Raw genomic sequence first — 24,374 nt, 5'->3', positions numbered from 1 at the left:
TGTTCAAAGTAACCCATTTGTTTTCCCATTTTCTACCTAGTCTTTATTTAGTTCTATATCACTGCATATTTGTAATCACTTAATTTGGAGCAAAATTTTCTTAGAGTTTAACTAAATATGTGAAAGATACAGAACTGGATAATAAAGTATAAGAACAAATTCTTGAGTGAAATGTAACAATGGCTTTTTATTTAGTATCTTAAATCTATCAGATCTGCAGTGAATTAAGTTGAAATTTCAATATTTTGAATAATTAAAAATGTGAAAAATAAGCCGGGCAATAGCCATTCATATATTGCCAAATATATGCCAACTAATACATATACCAAGTAACGTATTGCCAAGTAAAAATTACTTTGCTATGCTATATTTATCATGGCGCACATCAGCTTTGAGAATGAAGGGATAAGTTAATTATTTTTATTATTACTCACCTGCCCTTTAGAGTTGAAGAAAGGGATAATAAACTAGTTATTATATCTTTACTGTATGTTTAACTTATCTTTGTTCAGCAAGTCATAGTAAATAAACACTAGGCTGGAATTCTGAAGGCTTAGGCTTTATTCCTGACTCTTCTACTAAGACATATGATTTTGAGAAGGTTACTTAATCCTTTGGGCCTTAGTTTACCCATGTGTGAAATAAAATTATTGGGTTTTATTCTATCTAAAGATGCTTCCAATTATTAAATTTTAGTATTCTACTAGAAATCAAGACAATTGGAAGTCTATATTCAAGTTTCATATTTTTTCTTTAATTTGTTGAAAAGTGACTTCAAATTCTTTAATATAATTGTACTTTCAATTTAGTCAAAACATGGTATATATAGAATTATGAAAAGATTATCCATTAATTAACTCAAGAGACTTCTAATTAAGAAGGAATGAGTAAAAATGACTTGTATTTACATATGAAATGTGTGGGTAAAAAGTGACCTGATCAACTAATGAACAAATTTTTTCCATATAGCTTGGTTATTGACATGTTTCCAAAATTAACATCACAATTACTAGACAATTTTTCCACTTTCTAGAAAAAATATTTTGATATGATATAAGCATAAGCCTTAAGGAAAAAGAATGAAAAGATAAGAAAGTGCCATTATGAAAAGTTAGTCTAATGAAGAGAATTATCAGAAATAAAAAGAGAAAATTAAAGTGACTGAATAACTGAAAAATTCCTTCAACTAATTCAGTTTAAGATATGGTTAAATAGGAAATCATGTAATTAACAGATGTTGGATTTTCTGATTTCCAACCCAGGATATTCACAATATATGCCACTCCAATAATAAAAATGGTCAAACTACCTATGAGTATAGATATGGCCATAGAACAAAGACTGAGATGAATTGTGTATTTAAACTTGCATTGAAAATGTTTTCACTGTAATATGTAAATGCATATTACTTTCAATGATTACAAACTTATCTTTTTCAGACACTATTAAATTGTCATTTCAAAATGTCACAATTACATTCAAATCATGTCTGCTTTTAGTTTAGATACTTTCTAGCAGACAAATGTGAAAATCTAGGCTATTATTAGTCTCAAAACTAGTATGTATATATACATCTATAGCTATAGTATCTAAAGTCACAGTTGACCATGGTAAGTCATCTAAATTTGGGAATTCGGTATGCTTTTAGAAATTATTTTATTTCTGTTCAATTACTATAAATCATTTCAATGTCTTTTATTGCCACTTTGTTTGACATGAAATAACATATAAAAAAATATATCCTAATGTAAAAAGCTAGGTAGAAATCCAATACATTGAATTCTAACCAGAAATTTTGTGTATTGTTGTAAGCTGATTTTTCTACTTAGGAAAAAAGACTTCTTAGGAAGAGAACCACACTTGCTTTAATAGAGTAAAACATAACTTAAGACAGATCTATAATACCTTAGGATGGAGCATTCCCAATAGGTTAATAATTCCCAACTAATAAATTTTTCTATACACATGAGTTTCCTTCCTCTTGACTTGAGGAAATATGGGTTAATTTGTGTCCTAAAAGGTGTTCAATGAACTAAGTTGTGACAGTTTTTCAACGGCCAATGTCTGAATTGTGTTTTTGATGTGAGAAAATGCTGAATCTACTCTTGAGCACTTTCTCAATATAGTTAAGACCCCCACTTGAAAAGTTGCATAGTCCTTGTCAAGTTACACACCTCCAAAGGAGAGAGTTAAAGTTGGAGTTGAATAATATTCAGATCTGAATAATATTCTTTCTTTCCAAACTTCTAATCTCTTAAGCCACAACTCCTCAAATTTCAATGAATGCTTAGTGTAAGAGCATATATTTTCTTAACAAAAGTTGTCACGTATTTTAAAAAAAACAAGGCGAGGTAATTCCAAATAGTGATGGTAGCAGCATGGAATTAGAAAGCAATGATAGGATGTTATGCCTATGACACCCTAGATTCCATCTATTGAGAATATTCTTATCTATAGTGAAAGCATATGATAAACTTAACCAAAAGCACATAGAATATAAAAGAAAATGACACTGTTTGCTTTCTCTTGATAGTGCTGATGAGGAAGACTTTCACTAAATATTAACTTAAATATGGTTAGTGCTTGGTATAAAGTGTCCCAGTGAGGCTGAATTTCTGATGTTTTATATTAAAATATCAACAGAGATCCTGAAATAGCAGTAATACTCTCTGCTAGAAAAAGTATTAATAATAGAGTGTTGTAACAACTCAATGCACAGTGAATACATCTCTCAGAAATATTGTTATGTGTCACATAAACAAGTTTTATACATTGAATAGTATATGCTAGGCAGATAATGACACTTATTTTAAAAGGTTCTATATCTAAGAAAATTCTCTAATCCTCCAATACACTGCCAAGAATACATCAAGGATTTGTGGGGTGCCATTCATATTTAAACAGATTTCTTGATAACAGCCACTTGAATAATGAGTGCAGAGTGAAAGATCAAGGCTTCACAGTTCACACTCTTTAGTAAGAGCAATATAAACTTGGTTTTTTGCACATTTTGTAAATAGGTCAAAGAGTACTCATATACATCATCAGTTTACAGAACTTTATTTCATGTGTGCCCTATGTTCTCTTGCCATCCAGTTCTTACATACTTTATTTGTTACCATTGTCTTTAATTCACCCTCAGAATTCATTTGAGCTCCACTTTTAGTTGGCTACCTACTACCCTGATCATTTTCCTGCAATCTTTCCTGTTTGACAAAGCTTTTGTTTATCCAGCAGCACTACAATATAATCACAGAAAGAATGGAAAGTTTATTCAGTTATTACGTGTTTATAGATTTCAAATGAGTGTATTTAATATACTGTTACCTTGGCTTGGGAGAGTGTCATGAAGCAATACCATTTCAATACTTCATTCAATAACAACAAAATATGGGAAATTATACATATTGTGGTTGTTATTTGGATCAACGTAAATAAATGGGCACATTACTATCCTTACTCAAAACGTAGACTTGAAATCTAGTATGCTATAATCATCTTTTAAACATTACTAAATTGTAAGATTGGGAAAACAATCTAACTGGGCTCTATTAACCAGGGATTGAATAAACCTATTGAAAACACCAGCTGCCTTTTTGGAAGGTTTTATATCGTTACAATCACACATGCATATATTCAGTAGGGTTGATTAACCTCATTGGCAAATATGTTACTGGTCATTGCTTGCCTTTTCTGTGGGTACTGGTCCTATATTGGCATGCAAACTATATTTTACATCAATAAAATTAGGGCACTATTTTAATAACATTCATGAAAAGACCGATCAATCCAATTTTTTTCCTCAACGAAACTTAGGATTTTATATAAAGGATTTGCCACAGAAACAAATAAAATTTGCTAAATCTAAATTAAAGGCAGTAAGAATTGAATAAAGTAGTTCTCAAAGTTGGCTATGTATTTGAAACATGTAGGGAGCTTAAGAAACTACCAATGCCTGGGTCCCACCCCAGAGATGTTGATGTAATTGCTTGGAATGCAAAATGGACATTGCCAGTTTTCAAAAGCCCCTAGGTGATTCTAACACGCCGCCAGAGTTGAGAAGCACTAGAAAAACTCCCTCCCTACTCAAGAATCACTGTGCAGTGAGCCACATTAGCTGACTGACGATCATAAGAACATTGGGAGAAGCAAATGGACTAATTGAGCATTTGCTGTCTACTTGTTTCACAAAGCCCAACAAAAGCCAAAACACCTTACCCACTAGCAACTTTTGTTTACTAAGTTTAAATGCATTGGTTTCTGCCATGAAGTGTGATTTTTTTTTTTTTTCCTACTGCAGGTGGCTTTTTTGCTCAGTCTTGTAATGGGATTTCCTGAGTTTTGCAATACAATGAGTTTTGCAATACTCACTGCAATTTTTATGGCTAATCCAAAGCATAATGTTTTAAATCAATTTAACACCCAGACAACTTTACATAGGCATTACAGAGATGGTATCTTCTCATCAATAAAAATGATACACAGCCTGTTCCGGAGTTACACAACAAACAATTCCCAGCAATCACCTTTATTACAGAATATGAAACAGATCTCAGAGACAGTTCTTTAATGCTAGAGATTTACAGCACTGCATTCACAATTGCTTACTATGGAAAAGACTGAAGGTCAGTATTTGAGATTTGCTCCACTACACATCTTGCTTTCAAGAAAATAAGGAGGATAATCTGTCATGTTAGTAAAGAGATACACTGTTTGAAGCATTATGCACTTCAAGAGAAAACCCAACTCCTAAATCAATGTTTAAAGTATATTTGGATAACATTAGCTCTCATTCATAAATAATAATACAAGCTGTTAAAGGGTACCTGATAAATACTGTAGGCCAAGAGGAGGCAAATATAATGGGAAGGGGTATGAAATTTAAACAGAATAAAAATACACTGGCATATGTGTCTGATATAAGCTAAAAAGAGACCAAAATATAGGTGCTCAAAAACATAAACAAGAAGCCATTATATTTTAAAAAAAGGTTAGTGAATTTATGGACGCTCTTACCTCTAAATGAGTAAGCCTGACAGAAAACCTAAGTACAAGTGAGTGGAATTTATTTTTATTCAAGAAAAATATTCTAAATAGGTTATTATAGTAAACTAAGCTTGTTGTATAAGGTTGAATTTTTGATTTACATATCTATTTTCCTTACTATACAAGGGGGTCCTTGAGGTCAAAGAAACTATCTCATTCCTTTAGATATTTTCATTACCAAGTACAGAGTCTGATACATAGAAGGCATTCCATATATGCTTGTTAAACAAAGGACAAATTTTCATTAAATATTTACTAGGTTTCAAGTAGTGTGTTAGGCATAGACTAAAGGAACTTATAAGACATCTTGAACTATTAATTCTTTATATCTCAATATTAGACTGTAAAATTTATGCTTTAGTGTCTCTAAAGCATAAAAGTTAATCCTATAAACTTCTTTTAAGTGATTAAGAAATAATTCAACTAAATGAGGAAGACTAGTTTCACAGGGATCCTCAATAAATGGGCTAGGAAATTGACTAACATATTCATAATTTTTTGGTAAAATAACAATTGATGATTAATTCTCAGAGGCTTCCCTGTGAGTTCCCTCAGAGTTAAGTAGGATACTTGCCTACTTTAAAAATTAAATGCATGATGAGGGGCAAATATGTGAGAAGTAAAGGAATATGAGGAAGTATGCCAAAGATAATGTATCTAACCTAATCATCACAAGATATGAGACTTTAAAATCTCAATTCTTATTTATAAGTGTCTCAATATCTGATTCAGCAACCGTTGCTAACTCTACTGAAGAAATGTGTGTTCAGAAGAAAACTTCTTAACCTTCCAATATAAATGTTGCTTGGTAGAAAAGAGATGACTCTAAGTCACTATTACCGAGGACTTATACTGCACTCTTAAATCCAGATATTTTGTCATAGAAAAAGACAAAATATTTGAATCTGCACTGTCATGCATTGCCAAACTTCATCCACCTCCATGGATCCAATCTACTTATACAATTTATCATTAGTGTGTGCTTGTTCTAGTCCTCAAACCATACTGCCTAAGGGACATAACACATACAATAAATATTTAAGATAAGATAATAAAGGAGTTTTTGATGATTGAAAGACTCAGTGAAAAGTCTACATATCTTATTACTATAAAGCTTACAAAATTATGAATATTAGAAAACTATGAAAAACTGGCATCATTGCAAAAGAACATGGTATAACACATGTGAAGATGACATATATTCAGTAGAAACTGAAAAAGAATCTGTCCCCTGCTGGTGGCAAGAAAGCAATAGATCATAGAATAACTAAACCTCAGCTCAGCCACGGAGAAAAGCATATGATTTAATGAAATAAACATGATTTGTCTAGTAGTCCAAAAGAGAGTGGTCAGCCGATATCTCTATAGCAATGATATTGGCAAACGTTATTAGAAAACATTATCCAATAAATTGCCTAAGAAAGTTTCCTCTCCGAGTTACTTTCAGAAATCAAAAGATACGAATTAAGAAGGTGATACACCTGAAACGAACACAATATTGTATACTTCAATTAAAAGAATAAATAAATAAATAAATAGGAAAGTTAAAAAAAAAAAAACAAAACACCTAAACTTTAAATGTGTGAATTATATCTCCAATAAAGCTGTTAAACCAAAAGAAGGTGAAAGCAAAATTAATCTTTTTATCCTAAAATAGGGGAATTTTACATTTCAAAGGTGTCATGAATTCAGCAGTGAGGACAGCTATGTCACTGTTTTTGATATGAAAATCTAAGTTTAGAATAGAATTATAATTGTTTCAATTGTTTGGTTGATATCAGAGGTATAAATCCTAATCTGAGCTCTATAGTTTGGAGTATCAATTTCAATGTATCAGTTGTTGAGTTAGTCATAGACAGTAGCAGACAAGGCTTCTAAATTATGTATTGACTCAGATGGCATTGAATGAACAGAAGCAAGGACTTTCAACAGTGCTAGAAAAAAAAGGAATGGAAAACTGCCCAATCTGTGAAAATGGAAAGAGTACATATGCGAAAGGCTGAATCTGTAACTACACCTAACACTATTGTAAAGCTAACGAGCTGGGAATAGTGTATTTAATACACATAAGAGTGTTATTCAAATAAACCTTGAAATTGCTTTCTTCTTTTCTACTGCTTTGAATAAAATATATTTCGAAACCTTTTAAAATCTTGACTTATTTTACTTAAGATATCACTGTCTATTGTTTCCCATACATTCAGAAAAGGGCATAGAGCTGAAATGAATATGTATGATTTTATTTCAGACCGTCCTCAATACTATGCCACACACAGAGTGAAAACATCTGCTTCTCAGAGATATAATGGGTGAACTTTGATGCTACAAGGTGAGACAATGGTAGGTAAGAAGGCTTAGAACATTTTCAAGGGAGGTTTAGAGTTTTTCAGTAAGGGATGAGAAAAGGACACAATGTGATCATATAGCCACACTCCGTCCACTTTTTTGGCATAGGAGCAAAGAAAAATAACATTTTTAAAAAAATAAAGAGTTCAAATTGGACAGTTCAGTCACCTGGGACCTTACAGAAAAATACTTGAAAAAATATTCAGAGCATCAGAGTTTTACAAAGAAGACACCTCTCAGCATTGATTTTCCCAGGATACTTCTATGCACACTAAAGAACAGGATTACAACTGCCTGAATTAGGGCTAAGTAGTAGTTTACCATTTGTGCCACATATTTCTTACTGTTTTACATGAAGTCAGAGGACCCTAAAAAGAAGATTTTTAAATCCCTGTATAATCGAGCATTTGCTATTACGTTAGTAGAATACTTCACATTTTATTCTGGAAAATTTGAAATCAGTTTCCTTTGGATTAAGTCAGTTCTGTTAAATTATCAAAATTTGGAAATTTAAAATAAGACAGATACACTAAATGTCTATAAAAAGTGAAATATGATAGTGTGCTAGTGATGAGGTTCAGGGCAGGTCACCCCAAGATACGCTACTTCAGTGTATTGATTATTTGGAATTAAAGTAACTTAAGAAATAGCAAGTGCAAGAAGAACACTCTGACCTTCCTTTGTCCCCCTAAAAACAGGAAATAAATCTCCAATGTGAAAGGTATCCTCCCTGTACAAGGAGAAAGATAGAGATCCTCATCACCAGAGACAGGGAATTCAGGGCCAAGAAAGTTGTATACAAAAACCTTGTTGCTTCTTTACTAATTTTTCTACCCCAAGCCCAAATCCCTTTGTCTTGTCAATTCTTTATAAATTTATTGTTTCTTTATCTAAAAGATATAAAAGCTGCCGGATTTGGTTACTTCTTTGAGCATCATATTTTTATGAGCTCCCATACGTACAAACTTAAATTTGTTTTTCTCCTGTTAATCTATCTTATGTCAGTTTAATTATTAGACCAGCCAGAGAACCTAGAAGTGAAAAAGGGAAAAGTTTTCCTCTCCTACACTAGGAATTGAAAAGATACAGAAGAAATATGTACTTGATTAACATGAACTCACAATCCAGTTGTGAACATTATATTTATGGGTAGAAATGGATGGACAGATCACAGAAGGCTTTATGGAAGAAAGGTTTCCAGAAATACTGGGAGAGGAGCAGTGTTTAAAATGTCAAATGTAACAGAAATTCTGGAGCTAGTAAGCAGAAGATCTTGGACAAATGATGAAAGCGTTATATTTTAATTGGAAGTAAAAATAAATTATAGCAGGGAATATGTAGTGAGAAAATGCAGTTAATAGAGAGATGATTCCCTCAATTTAGTAGTGAATTACAGCAATGGCTGAAGAGGATATAGTCTACTTGGGGGCATGGTTATTTCATATTTATTTTCCTTGACAAATGACATTTATGTATATTTAAAGGAAAAATGGAAGTGGCATGTATAAAGAGACTAAAAAGCTAGATATTTCAATAACTGAAAGGGAACAAATGAGATACTAGAAAGGAACTCAGAAATATATTGGGGTTACAAAGGTGGTTTCTATCTTAGGATAGAAGGACCTAAAGTCATCTGCTGGTAATTCAGGGTTGGAAATTGTAAAAGGAATTTGAAGATGGTTGAAAAGGTTTGGGATAGTCATTCAAGGCCCAGGATAGAAAGTTAATGGAAAGGAGCATAAAAAGGCTTCTGAACAATACCTAGAGCCACAGCGGAAGTTTAATACTATGAATGTGTAGTAAGCTAGATTTTGAGTACAATTTTGTAATTTCTTTTTTTTTTTTTTGCCAAAGAGTGTTCAGTGACCTGTGGAGAATACACTCTGTGAGAGGACTACAGCTGGAAATTGGCACCATAAACAGAGTGAGAAGCCAAGAATGAAAAGCCAAGGATAGTAATGATGAGATGGGGAGAGAAATGTAACCAGGAAGGAATTTCATAAAGTGGGATGACCAATTAGAGGACCTAATGAAGGGAAAGTTCAAGTTCACAAGATAAGATAACACAAGGCGGATAATAAAGTTATGGTCATAAAAAGGGAGGACAGTGTTCAAAATCATGGAGTCCTTGTAATCATGTGAAAATAACATCCAGGGAATGCACACATGTACATGTAAGGGCCATAGAATCAACAAACCGAACAACAAAAATCAACAAAATCCAAAACAGATCAACAAAAACAAACATGTAAGACAAAACAGATATCTATTTGTGGTGATAGCTACATTAACAGTTTTAACATTGAATGTCAGTGCAAGCAGAAGTCTTGAATAAGCATAGAAGGAGAATCCAAAAATCAAACCAGAGATGTCCTTTAAAATCTGTCACTTTTTTTGCCACTAACTAAATTTTCAGTCACTACCCATTGAGTTAAATAATCTATTCCAAAACAAAATAAGAAGCTGTTAAGACACTACCAAAGGACTCAGTATACCTGCAGTACAATGTCCCTGGAAGATCACATCTATGGAACATACGTAGGAAAAAGGTAAATAGCTTTGCTTGTAGTTGGTAATGCTAAATTAGAGCTCTTATGTGATTTAACTTTCTCATAGCATTACTAACATTCAATTGAATGCCTGATAAGGAAAACTGGTTAGTATAGAAGAAATAGCATTCACAACTGCTGTAGATTTAGCTTCATGCATTTGCTAGATTATCATGCTGCAAAAAGTATGTATGAAAATAATCCTTCATTAAAGCCAAGGCTTGTGGATACATCTCTTCAGAAATGTAACCTTAGAATTAGTTTCGTTTAGAGAAAACCTTTAAAAAATATCTCAACATGCCGTGCCGTATTCAAACTTCTAAATTATACAGATAGGACAATTTATGATGAAGAAATTTCCCAAAGTTTCTGGATTGTTGAATAGGATAAGGGAAGAAGAAGTAGCTTGGAGACACCAGTAAAATGTTACTTTAATATATGTTCCTTTAAACATTCTCATTGCCTCCCTCTTCTTCATGTAGCCTTGGAGCAAATGGTCACACAAATGACAGGAGTCTGGATGAAGAGAGGCCAATAACAGGCAATGACTTTTATTTGCTTTTTTCCTATAGCTATTCTTTCTGCTACCAACTAGCCTAGTCTGAAAGAAGCCACTTTGTAAATTCACCTCAGGCAAATATAAAGAAATAAGAAATATACTCTTTTGAGAATCTCAGTCAGTTCTGTTTCTGCCAACTTCAGTTTAGCACTTTGGTGAACATACTCTTTAACAAGCATGGCCATTTGTGCAAACGCTGAGGGCAATTTAAACTCAGGCTTAGCCAAAGAGGAGGGATTTAAAAAAAAAAATCTATGTGGAAATTTTTAGGTTAGTACTAACTTAGGGAATCAGTTTGTATTTAAGCAAGAAATGTTTGTTTTATATTAACCAGGTTCAAAAATTGTATTTCTCTCTTTTAGTTGAAAATAAACATTGCTATCACTAATTTATTCAATCACAGGTGGCTATGTGTTGAAATGTATTTTCTCCTTAATTAACTCTTAGCCACTCCATACTAAAGAATGAATGAACTATGGAGTGTGCCGTTTGCTTTTATTCTGCTCTTTGAATGCCACTAGCTTCCCTGTGAAATGTAATCTTTTAAAAGAGAGGTAGAAAAACATGTCTATCTATCTCTGTACCTTAAACCTCTGATTTGGAATCTAAAACTAGTCTTGTTTGGTGAGGCCTCTGAAGTCATTTAAATGTAAATAGCTGAGGAAGTCATTGAGAAATTATAGGTCCTTTGAAGTTTGAGACTCTAGGTACTTTGATGTTTGAGACTTTAGGACAATAAAGCATTCATGTAGATACTTCATTCTTAGCTAAGTTAATATGTGACCCTATTTTTTTACAAATGCAGGAAGCTTATATTTTTCACTTACTCTGAATTAAACTGAATGTAAAAGTAATATTTTATAATTTATACTAAAAAAACCTAAATAGGTGAGGTTCAAGAGTTCAAGAGATTAATTCAACTTTTTATGGAGACATTTGCAGTAAATCCAAAGTTAATGAATATTCTGACACTTAATATATTTAAGGTTTATAGCTTCTTGAATTTAATATCCAAAATACCCTTCAAATGTATACATAAACGCAATGAACCAAAAATAAAGGGCGTCAGAGGACAGACCTAATCTCCATGGTATATGTTAACCATATTATGTCAGGCTAGACTAGTGAAAAGGGCTTGATAATAGGTATGTAGCATCATCAGAGTTGACAGAAGTAAATTTTTAAAAAAATATTATTCTTCCAGAAGCATCTTAAAACATTAAATATATTCAGGGTAATTACTAAAATACAATAAAACAATTATTTTGATATAAAAGAAGTATTTGTTTTATGATTCAAGTTTTTCTCTCTTTTTTTTTTTTTTAAGTTATTCTGGATAGATTGCCTGGGTTCAACTCATGGCTTTTCTACTGGTGAGCTCTGTAATCTTAGGCAAGCACTTAAGCTCTCTGTACCATGGTTTCCTCATCTGTAAAAGAGTTCATAGGATTAAACTATGAGTTTATAGGACTAAATATGTAGTAGGTATAGACATATAGATATAGATGTAGCTATAGATATAGAAGTATACATATATACATATATGCACTTATATGTATACACACACTTACACACACACAGTGCTTGGAACAGAGTAAACACAATATTAGTAAGTTAATTTTACTGTGTTTACTGTGGTATAGAACGGTAGTGGGAAAAAATGACCAAGTTCTCACAGCTGTCCCTTTCTTATACTCTGCTTTTGAGACCGAAGAGAAGTGGGCAGGGCACAACAATTAAAAGAATGACACAGCCGTTGAGAAAAACAGGATACTACAAAAACTGGTTAGAACCTACTAGGTCCAAGACGGTGGAAGATTCAACTTCCAGTAGACCTTGAGCCTCATTATACCCTCATTGTAATACATTAACATCTAAATGACACACCCACAGGCATGACAGTTCAGAGGCCGACAATAAAAGATCAAAAGTTGGTGGTGCCCCAACTCCTGGAAATCTCTGCTCCTTCCCCCAGATAGTTGGAATAATCTTCCCACTTGTTAGCCTATGAAATTACCCAGCCCATAAAAACTAACAACCCATACCCCAGGGCCCTCTTGCCTTCTGAGATGGCCCAAATTCTATCTATGGAGTGTGTATCTCCCTGAATAAATCAGCATTCACTTTACTTTGACTTGCTCTTGAATTCTTTCCTGCATGAAGCCAAAGACCTTTGCTTGGGAACCCATCCCAGAGGCTTGCCCGAAACCTGGGATATGACCATTCTTTGGAGCCCTCCTTTTCTTACAACACTTTGTCTTGACCAAACTTTTGTCAGGAATCTCTCCTTCCTACAGGCTCCTGAGCTCTGCTTGCCACCAAGGAATGAGCAAGCGCTAAAAATGTGGAAAGCATCCCCTTTATCAGGGTCTCTTGGGAATCAGCTGACCACAGCAAGACACTTTTCCTGGTGGACCCCACTGGTCACTTATCTGGCTTGTCCAGTTTCTTCTTAAAAGATTCTGCTTATCTCTGCTTACCCCTTTTTACCTTAAAAAAAAGAAACACCTTTTTTCTGTTAGATTTTAAGACCTTGCAGATTTCTGAGGTCAGAGCCTTCTCTCTATTCTGAATAAAATCTCTAAGTCCAGATTTGCTTTTATTTGACCAAAAAAAAAAAAAAGTATCCATCACTAAAAACCACACTTTCCATTGCTCCTTATATTGTGATTATATTACTGTTTTAATATTCACAATTGAAGTGGTTTATGTTAAAGTTTCATGACCCAGGTGTTTTCTGAGTTCACCCCAGAGTGCTGTATACAGAGTCTTAATTTTCTAAAACAAAAACACTTTTCTATTTATAGAATAACTATACTAGATAAAATCTGCCAATATTTCTGTTCTTCAAAATTCCAACTTTTAAATAACTGAGTAACAGGTCCTTTTCTAAAGTTACCAGAATGGTTGAGAATGTTAGAACACCTAAAATCTGCAGAGCTTCTCTCTCTCTCTCTCTCTCTCTCTCTCTCTCTCTCTCTTTCACTTTACATAGCTAGTGACATTTTATTCCCCTTGCTTCCCTCCTTTTAATTGGAGAAATCTTCCATAAACTTTTGCCTTCTCTGAGGAGTTAATTCTCAAAAAGTCATCACTCCAAGGTCACAGTGATAAGATGGTTCAGACAGGCATTTGAAAACTCTCAGAAAGGTATATTGAGTGAAAATTCTCTAATGCTGTTATTTTAGTTTATCTCTCAAACACTAATGAAAATTCATTTTGACATTCTAGTCAGGCTCCGTTTTCAGGTAATTCTCACACTTGATAAAGCCATCCAGGGCTAACAGAGTACTTCTGGCATAGTCTAGACCACCCTTTGGCAAGTTCTTTTTCAAAGACAAAATTTGGTCTCTCAAACTAGAAAAACACTCATATTTAACCTAGCATATAGTTATGACAACATTTTGGTTCCAAACCTCAAAACATGGTGAAGAAACCAAGGCATAAATTCTAGAAAACAAATGTCAGTGAACAGCTGAATAACTGTTTATTTTTAGTGGTGGTGCAGTTTAACCAATGAGGTAATTAAAATTTAACAATATGTGTGACATAGTTTATTTTTTTAATGGTAGAAAACCAAATTTTTCTAGACAGCTAGACTGTTCATATATATGTGAGCAGAACTTAAAATTTTCACATTGAAGGAGGCCAAAATATACAATGTGAAAAATTCTCTTCAATAAATGGTGTTGGGAAAAGTGGACAGCTACATGTAAAAGAATCAAACTGGGCTACTTTTTCACACCATATACAAAAATAAACTCAAAATGGATTAAAGGCTTAAATGTAAGACCTGAAACAATAAAAGTCCTAGAAGAAAACATTGGCAGCATGGTCTTTGACATAGGTCTTAGCAATATTTTGGGGAGTCTATTTCCTCAGGCAAGGGAAACAAAAGCAAAAATAAACAAAAGGGACTACATCAAACTCAAAAGTTTTTACATAACAAAGGAAACCATCAACAAAACAAAAAGGCAACCTACAGAATGGGAGAATATATTTGCAAATGATATAACTGATAAGGCATTAATATCCAAAATACACAAAGAACTCATACAACTCAACGTCAAGAAAACAAACAACCTGATTAAAAAATGGACAGAGGAACAGAATAGACATTTTTTCATAGAAGACATACAGATGGTCAAAAGGCACATGAAAAGATGCTCAACATCACTAATCATCAGGGAACTTCAAATCAAAACCACAATGAGATACCACCTCACACCTGTCAGAATGGCTATCATTAAGAGACAACAAATAACGAGTTTTGGTGAGGATGTACAGAAAAGGGAAACCTTGTGCACTGTTGGTGGGAATGTAATTGGTACAGCCACTGTGGAAAACAGTATGGAGTTTCCTCACAAAATTAAAAATAGAACAGCCATATGATCCAGCACAAAAACACTAAAACACTATTTCAGAAAGATATATACATCCCAATGCTCATTGCAGCATTATTTACAATAGCCAAGATATGGAAGCCAAATAAGAGTCCATCAAATATTATGCAATAATAATGGAATATTACTTAGCCATTAAAAAAAAAGAAGTCATGCCATTTGTGACAACATGGATGAATCAAGAGGGTATTTTGCTAAGTTAAATAAATCAGACAGAGAAAGACAACAACTGTATGATCTCATATGCGTAATCTAAAAAACAAAAACAGACTTCAGAGAACAAAAAGGCGGTTGGCAGAGGGGAGGAAAGTGGTTGAAAAAGGTGAAGGGGATTAAGAGGTAGAAACCTCCAGTTTTAAAATAAATAAGTCATGCGGATGTAATATACAGCATAAAGGATACAGTCGATAATATTGTGATAACTTTATATGGTTACAGATGGTTACTAGACTTATCATGGTGGTAATCATTTCATAATGTATGCAAATGTCAAATCACTATGTAATACACCTGAAACTAACATAATATTGTACATCATCTATATTTCAATTAGAAAATTTTTTTTGCATTGAAAGATGACATTCTAAAGCCCAGTTTCTCAGAGAACATCAATTTACTGATTAACCATGTTTAGTTTATGGTATTTTTCTCTGTGACCTTATCAGACATCATCATGCTTCATATTCACTAACTTGTGCTGTCACTGTTAAATTGTGAATTGACACCAAAATGGTCCCTTTTATTGCTAAAATTTATCATAAAATAACTGTATTACCAGAATATTCACGAAGTGATGCTGTCAGCGGTATGTTGTTTTGGCACAGTGGGAAAAGAAAGTGTTGGTGAAAAATAAAATAAAATAAGACTTGAAAATTGCTTCCAGGACTGTGTAAGTGATACAAAATGTAGAGACAGCTCAGCTTGAAACTCTTTTAAGGCAGAACTACAACATATGTCATCTTAAATACTTACAGTTTTAACTCCACTTAGTAGCTACTGTGGCTTCAGAAATGTAAGAAAAAAATATCACAACATATTTTGAAATCAATTTTCTTTGAAATTTACAATCTTACCTTTCCCGCCTTTTTTCCCTCGGATTTCCGCTGATTTAGGATAAAGTAGAGGCAAAGGAAGCAAAGGAAAACAAAACAAAACAAAAACAAAAACAAAAATCAGCTCCAATTTGTTATTGCAAATACATTTTTTAAAAAACATGCCAAAATTCCCAGTGCAATAATACACTGTTTTGTTCTTCTAATGAAACTATTTTCATCTGTTGCATTCTTCAGTGGTTTCAGGAAAGGGATATAATAACATTGTAAATCTCATACAGCAATATGTAGAGCCGTATAAAAATCTTCGATGGTCATCAAAAAGTCATTAAATCCTTAGCTCACATAGGCATTGGCCAAGAAAAGACATATTTCCAATTAGATATTCTCCTATTTATTTTCCAACCATTTTTAAGTGGATGAGTCTTTATCTAAAGCATGAACACATTTCTTAAAAAGAAAAGCTAGTTTAGTTGGAGATTCATGAATTAGGAATAAACATAAATATCTATACAGCTTTGGATACTCTCTCTAAATGTTAATTTTTGTGGGTCTTAGGAGCACCTTAATTCAATTCTGTTCAACTAAATAATTTTTGCAGCCATCCTGGTAAAGTCATTTTGTTCATTTTTATTTAAGACTTCTTTTTTCCCCCATTCAACCTCAGGTAATGGGGTAAATTGATTTTGAAAACTCCAGAAGCATTTAGGCCATTTGTCGCTTGGATTCATTCTCCATTGTAGAGGATGAATACATCACATGATAAAAGGATCACATGTCTAACATTTCTAGCTAACGATGCTCCCAAAATTTATCTCAGTTCCCTGTCAGTGCTACAGTTGTGCAAAAGTTTCTCTGAGCATCAGAGAAAATTGGGGAGGAGATAGAGGTGAATTTGAAATAAGGGTATATACAAAGAAAGATACAATAAATGTAGTAAGAGGATGAATGCTGTTGTTTAGTGGTTTGATATGATTTCAGATCTATTTGTTCATGACAAAAATTGTTTTGATCTAAGAATACAGTTGTTTTTATAAGTAAACTTGTTTCAATAAAAGTATTGAAGTTGTTGTGTCAGGATGTCATCATCAACATCTGCGGTTGCTGACAAGCACTCAGTAGTAGCTCAACTGCTGAGGGGCACCACCGGGGTCTTATCAATAAGAACATATGAAGAAGCAACTATGGCAAGGGGACATTAGAGTATAAATACCCAGAGTGTGTGAGGACCATCTGAGAGTGTTCGGTCTGGGCAAGGTGACTCTTTGCTGATCTAAATAGCTCTCTGAAGACTTTGGGGTATTGGCTCCTGCCTAGGAAGGTGGATCTCTGCTCAGCAGTGGTGAAAACCATGAAGCAGCCCCAGGGAAGGAGATTATCATGCTTGCCAGCCTCAGTGCCTTCATTTCCTAGCGATGTGCTCTACAACAAGAGACTTTCATCTTTGCGCTGGCAGCTGGACATCAGCTCTCAGTTGACTAAGCTCTCTCTCCCGAGAACCAGCTCATAGAAATGTCAGGGAATCATTGACTGAAACCTTGACCAGGCATGATGATAACCTCTTGCTTGAGTTGTCTTGCAACAGGAGGTCTCGATGAAGAATGTGGTGCTGCCACCAAAAACTAACCAGGAGTATTCGGGAGGGGCCAAAGGAGGGAGGACATGCCAACCCATAGTATGTCTTGTAAAACTAACCTGGAAGAATTTGGGAAGGGCTAAAAGAAGGAGAGAGGAGACGACATGTCCTGCCCACCTCCCAGAATCCCTCACACTGGAATCCATCTTGGCTGAGAGATGTGAACGCCACCAGCAGGACCCTGAGTCAGATCAAATATGGGCCACGCAAGATGATTGTCCAGAGATAACCCGGAAACTAATCCCATTACCATAAAACCTGAGACCGCAGGCCACGTAGCAGAGCAGTTCTTCTGAGTTCCTTTACCCTGTTGCTCTCTGCCTGGGTGCCCATTTCCAATAAAGTCTTTTGCTTTGTCAGTACATGTGTCTCCTTGGACAATTCATTTGCGAGTGTTAGACAAGAGCCCACTCTAGGCCCTGGAAGGGGTCTCCCTTCCTGCAACAGAAAGGTACACCACAACTAAATTTGGACTTTATTCCTTTCATCGTGCCCTTTGCCCGGAACAATAGTGTAATTAATCAATCATTGGTTTGGAGTATGTTATTTCTTTATTGGCTTATTAAGGGAAATTATCTTATATGCTATTGGCTTGTGAAATTATAATTCCCACAGTAGATCTGTGTTAAATAAAATATTGGCAAAGATAATCTCAGTCTCTGAGCATAATTTGCCTTGAAACAAAACAAAGGCTCTATATTTTGTTATCCAATGACTTATTCTCAGACCAAAAAGGGTATAGTTTTTTTCCTGTCATATTAATATAACTTGAGTTTCCAAAATTGACTTTTGAGGAAGGTATCCAGACATGGTCACAATTCTATTATCTAAGGAAATCAAAGTGTGTTTTTTTCTTTCCACTTTGGGTAATTATTTTTAGCCTAAGATATTCTTATTGTCCTTATGTGTTGATCAAATTCAGCCGTCAATGGCTCAGTGTTAGAATTCTATTTGTCTGTGAAGGCATAGCCTGAGGATAATGCCTTGAATAATCTCTTTCACGAAAGTGTCCTTGGATTTTAATGTCTTTAAACAATTGGTATTTACATCTCTCTTTATTATGAATGATAATTCTTAAATAACAGGTTAAAAATTTTAACTTTCCAACAGAAATAATATCATGGACAAAAAAAACCTCAAAACTTTACCCATATTTAAGAATATAATATTAAAAAATACCATTCTTTATTTTATAGAACCATGATAGATCTTTTTATATTCCCTCCATTAGAATTTACTGTAAAATCACAGTAGATTTTAGTTAGATGTTTTACCACTTATTACTGAGCAATGTAAAATCCTTAGCAAGACAAGTGAAGATGTGAAAATATTAATTATATCTATCTTGGTAAATTAGTGAATTATTGAAAAAGTAATGACTTAATATTTAAGGTTAGTCAACATATTGAGAGCACCTCTTTACCATTGCAGTGAAAAAAGACAACTCCAGAATATGTGTTTATTTCCCTAAATTATATATTTTAATTAAGAGCATTGCCTATGCTGTGCTCCTTTTGCCCTTGTTTGAGAATTTCTATTGAGAAAGTTTAAAATAGATCAAGTGGGAAATATTAAAATGATAGTCTTTGCATTTTCCACACCACACAGACAGAACACAATCTGTCACCAGAAGTGGGCCCTATCTCATGACAACTAGACAAGCATTAGAATTAAAAGAAAGCACAGAAATATATTGGCAGGCATGTGAGTAGGTTGGCAAATTGATACCAGACTTGGAAACATTAAAAAAAAAATCAATTCTGGAAGGGGAAAAAACATGCTGAAAAGCAATTTCTATTTTAATGGAGACATGGATTTTTATCCCCTTATTTTAAAAATGACCCCCAAGAGGCCAAAATTATATCAACAAAATCACTGTCCAAACTAAATTATATATAGTGAGGTAGGGAGAAAAGTTCACCAGTCTGAATGTTATGGGCTCAGAATTTTCTATAGTATACATTAGTCATGTAGTTTTCATATACGTTCTTATTAACCTCTAGGAGTGAATAAATTCTAACTCTTGCTGCCAATAAATGAACATTTCTCCTATTATATCTAATTTTCTAGATTGATAGAGCTGATTGACTCTAATGAAAAAGAGGGCCAAGATATAGCATACAAGAGAAGTAAAGTGTGTTAATATCAAGGGGATGATCCAACTAGGAGAGCATCCTCAAATTTTAGTCAGCTCTCTTCTGTATCATACAGAGTTAGCCCAGTAGAGTGTGGTGGCAGATAAGTCACCACAGTGAAGAGTTATTCAAGTATACGCTGAGGCTGTAGCTGTATCAGTATAACTGGAAGAAATAAGATCAGATGATTTTGGTATTCCTCAATATCTATGTGCTTTTGTGTTTCAGCTTTGTCTGTTTTTGGCCTGTGCATTCAGAATGAACACAACAAGGACAAAGGGTGGGGTCAACACAAGAAGAAGTCTCTAACCCAAAAGAATATTGCCTCTGTGCAGTCTCTCTGAAAAATCCTAACTCCTTCTTTTACCCATCTCCAAGTTTACTACTTCTCTTTTCCTTTTCTGACTTGTGTACAGTACAGCTGTTACCTTCATTCTGCCTTCATGTATTGCTGCTGCTTACAGAGCAGCTGTCCTCTTGAACACAACTATTAGGAATTTCTGGTCACTAAGACTAATGACAGAGTAAAGGGAACAAGACTAGAGTCAGAAGTCAAGGCAGCCACATCTCTAAACACAGGTAACAGAAAGAGGAAGAAACTTATTAGAGGACAAAGACACCAGAGCTTATCCTAACTCACTACTCTGCCTGCTGATTAGGAAAGAAATAGAACAGAATGTGTACAGGAGATAATGCACTTGATAAGCACAGCTTTATTTTAAAAGCTGATTACGATTATCACTCAATAAAGCATCAACCATCACTAAATTTCTTTTTTTAATTGAAGTATAGTTGATTTACAATGTTAGTTTCTGGAAAACAGCAAAGTGATTCAGTCATACATACATATATATCTATTTTTTTCAGATTCTTTTGCCTTACAGGTTATTATAAAATATTGAGTATAATTCCCTATGCTATACAGTAGGTCCTTGTAGGTTATCTATTTTATATATAGTAATGTGTATATGTTAATCCCAAACTCCTAATTTGTCCCCCCCACCTTTCTCCTTTGGTAACCATAAGTTTGTTTTCTATGTCTGTGGGTCTATTTCTGTTTTGTATGTAAGTTCATTTGTATCATTTATTTTTAGATTCTACATATAAGCAATATCATATGATATTTGTCTTTCTCTGTCTGGCTTACTTTACTTAGTATGATAATCTCTAGGTCCATTCAACCATCACTAAATTTTTGTCAGCTGGATCAGGTGCAATAGCAACTTGAGATGTCCAGTAGTGGTCAAGATTTAACAAAAAGCACTTTCAATGACACCAGCAGGGTTGTGGTGGTACCTTTTCTGAATGGCATGGTCAAATGAAAATAGTTATGACTGTGTACACAGAGCAGATCCCGAATAAATATTTGTCTAACAAATGGAAAAAACTGGGGAAGAAGGTTTTTTATCGCTGTGTGTGCATGTGTGTTTATAAAAAATTAAAAGCCTATGGAGTCAGGTTTCTAATACTATACCATGTGGAATATCCAACCCCTCCCCCTAATCTATGCTTTAAAAATATCAGAACTTCAAGTGTAATTTTTACTTGGCTTAAATCTCCATATAACTACCACAGCCTACTTTATTTTTTTAGTAGGCTGGTACATGTGACATTGTATTTCAGAACTTTATTCAGTTAGCAACTTAGAGTGTTGTTGGCTTTAAAAGAAAGATACTGGTGAATCTAATAATAATAGTAAGCCTAAAAGTCCTTCTCAACATGTTTGTTTACTATCTATTTCCTCTCTAAAATGTAAATCACCATTTCAAAAGAACACATTTAAGGGAATGTACCTATGGATTTTTATTGTCTTATTCTCTTTTTTCTAAATTTGAGACTGGTATAAAAATTGTATACATAGTTTCAATACATCAGTAAAGAGAATATGAAATTTGAAATCAGAAGATTCAGGTTTCAGTCCTGGGTTCACAAGTAGCTATGTGAACTTATTCAAGCAAAAGTTTAGAAGGCTATATCTTCCTCCTACACTGAATCCAAGGCATTAGCTACATTTAATGATGATGAAGGTGATGATTGTGACAATGACAGGAATACTATTACTACAACCATCACTTCCACTGCTATCATCACCTTTCATTTATTGAGTATGAAGCATTTTAGTAAATGCTTTACAAATATCATCTCACTTAATTGTTATAGTGACAAATATCATCTCACTTAATTGTTATAGTGACACTTTGATGTGAGAAAATTATCATTTCCATTTTACAAAGAGGAAAATGTGGATCAAAGAGATGAAGAAATTTACTTAATCACTCTACTTGTAAGGTATAGAGCTGAGGTTTCAATCCAGATCTTCTGGATTCTAAAGTTCTAGAATGTAAGCTCCGTGGCAGCAGGCATTTTGTCATTTTGGAGTTTGGAATTCTGCTATATTCTCAATGCCTAAAAAAGTGCCTGGTACTAAGGAGACCTACAATAAATATTTATAGACTGAATCAAATAACAAGATATTCCTCTATTATTTAATTATATAGATAATTAGAGCTAGATTGTAATAATTGATTATGAATCTTACTGAAAAGCACAAATTTTGGAGCTATATTGACTGGATTCAACTCTTGTCTCTATCGCTTATTACCTATGTGACCCCAGGCATGTTTCTTCTTGTCATTTTGCCTTAGTTTCATCATCTGTAGAATAGAGAAATATGAGTTCCTACTCCAGAGTATTTGTTACAAGGGTTAAATCAGTAAACTAGGGGCATCAAACAGTAGTTGGCACTTTGAATAGTATATATATGTTAGCTCTTATTACTGGTGTTTTATTTTAACATCTTTATTGATATACCTTACATACCATAGAATTAATCCATTTAAAGTATAAAGTCAATGTTTTTTTTGTATATTCACAGGTATCTGTAATCATCACCATATTCAATTTTAGAACATTTTCATCACCTCGAAAAGAAACCCTATAACACAATATTGTAAATCAACTATACCCCAATAAATTTTTTTTTAAAACACATAAAACAAAACAAAAGAAACCCCATACTCTTTAACTATCACCCCTTAACTTCTCACTTCTCCCAAGCTTTAAACAACCACTAACCTACTTTCTGTTTTTTTATTGTATATTTCTCTGTTCTGGACTTATGAATAAAATCATATAATATGTGGTCTTTTGTGGTTGGCTTCTTTCACTTATAATAATGTTTTCAAGGTTCAACCATGTTGCATCATGTTTCAGTAAGTCATTCCTTTTGTATGTCCAAATAATATTTCATTGTATAGATATACCACATTTTGTTTAAACATTCATCAATTGATGGGGATTTGGGTTATTTACACCTTTTGGGTATTATGAATAATGCTAATATAAACATCATACAGAAGTTTTTGCATGGACATGTGTTTTCTTTTCTCTTGGGTATATACCTACGAGTGGAATGGCTGGGTCATAGGGTAACATTATGTTAAATCTTTTGAGGAAATGCCAGACTGTTTTCCAAAGCAGCTGCACAATTTTACACTCCCATCAGTAGTGTACAAGGGTTCCAATTTCTCCACATCCTTGCCCTCAAGGTAATTTATTTGTAACTTTAGAATTAAAGAGTGTCTAAATATTAGAATTAAATATTAGAATACTTAGAATTAAATTCCTATCTAAATATTTTTAAAACTATACTCTGGAGTCCAAAATTATTTTAATTAGATCAATAAAACTATGTAGCATGAACTATTCTACTATGTGAGCTTAATGTACTATTCCCTGTTACTAAGATACCATTGAATAGATTGCCAAACCCATACGTTGAGAGGGTTGAAAAGTTATCTATTTCTTGATATGAATTTACATATAATTTGAAATACATTAAGGAAATTCCCTCTGCTAAAGTGAATGAAACTTTTTAAAATGTTTGTCAAATTATTTATTCAAATCCACCTACCTTATAGTATATCACTGTTAAAAGTCTGATAAAACAGTTGGAAGAACACATAGGATATCATGGGACAATGACATTGCATTTGCTGAATATGGGGGAAAGGGATTGAGAGTACTGATTAAATCCAGTTGAAATGATTTTTTCATGGGTGCTGAACCTTGGATTTGGAACATGCAGAGATTATACAGAGTACCAGAATGAGAGTCAAACTAAGGGGGGAAAAAACAATGCTTTATTCAAGATTGATACTAGAATTGATCTAACAAAGCTAAACAAGAGTAAAATATTCTCAAAATGACATAGAAGCGGAATATTATGGATGATACCAAATTCACAGTTTCTTATGAGAAGGCAGGGTTAAGTTAGAATACTATTACACTTGTTCTCACATAATCTTTCTGGTTTATTCAAAACCCTACTCTTGCCCTGAAACATTCTTATACTGTGACAATAACAAAATCAATGTGACAGACACGTCTGCTTTCTTAAAATATTGCATGTCAGTCAAAACAGTGTTTCATTTTTAATTGTTTGAATTTTGCATAAAGATACCTCTGTTTGCTGCTAAAGACATATGCAATTGTCTCCAATATCACTTTAAATTACAGATCATCTTAACGTGTCATTCTTGTGAAATGTAAAACTGAGAATGTTGCATTGCATCTATTAAAGCTTGTAGATGTTTACAAAATGAACATCAAAGTAATAAAGTGATTATGAGAATAAACATCAGAATAC

At 33.6% G+C, this 24,374-nt stretch overlaps 1 protein-coding gene across 1 annotated transcript in view; it reads right to left on the bottom strand.

Moving 5' to 3' along the window:
- The window catches only part of PCDH11X (protocadherin 11 X-linked), a 694,161-nt gene that overhangs the window by 285,648 nt on the left and 384,139 nt on the right, over positions 1-24,374 (bottom strand). The window contains exon 5 of the mRNA XM_061179538.1: positions 15,977-16,006. Coding sequence (XP_061035521.1) covers positions 15,977-16,006 — 30 coding nt within the window. The remainder of the gene's footprint in view (positions 1-15,976; positions 16,007-24,374) is intronic.

Source organism: Eubalaena glacialis, chromosome X (genome assembly GCF_028564815.1).
Source record: "Eubalaena glacialis isolate mEubGla1 chromosome X, mEubGla1.1.hap2.+ XY, whole genome shotgun sequence".
NCBI classification, from domain to species: Eukaryota; Metazoa; Chordata; class Mammalia; order Artiodactyla; family Balaenidae; genus Eubalaena; species Eubalaena glacialis.
The sequence above is the reverse complement of the archived record's forward strand: the minus strand, read 5'-3'. Positions and strand labels throughout refer to the sequence as shown.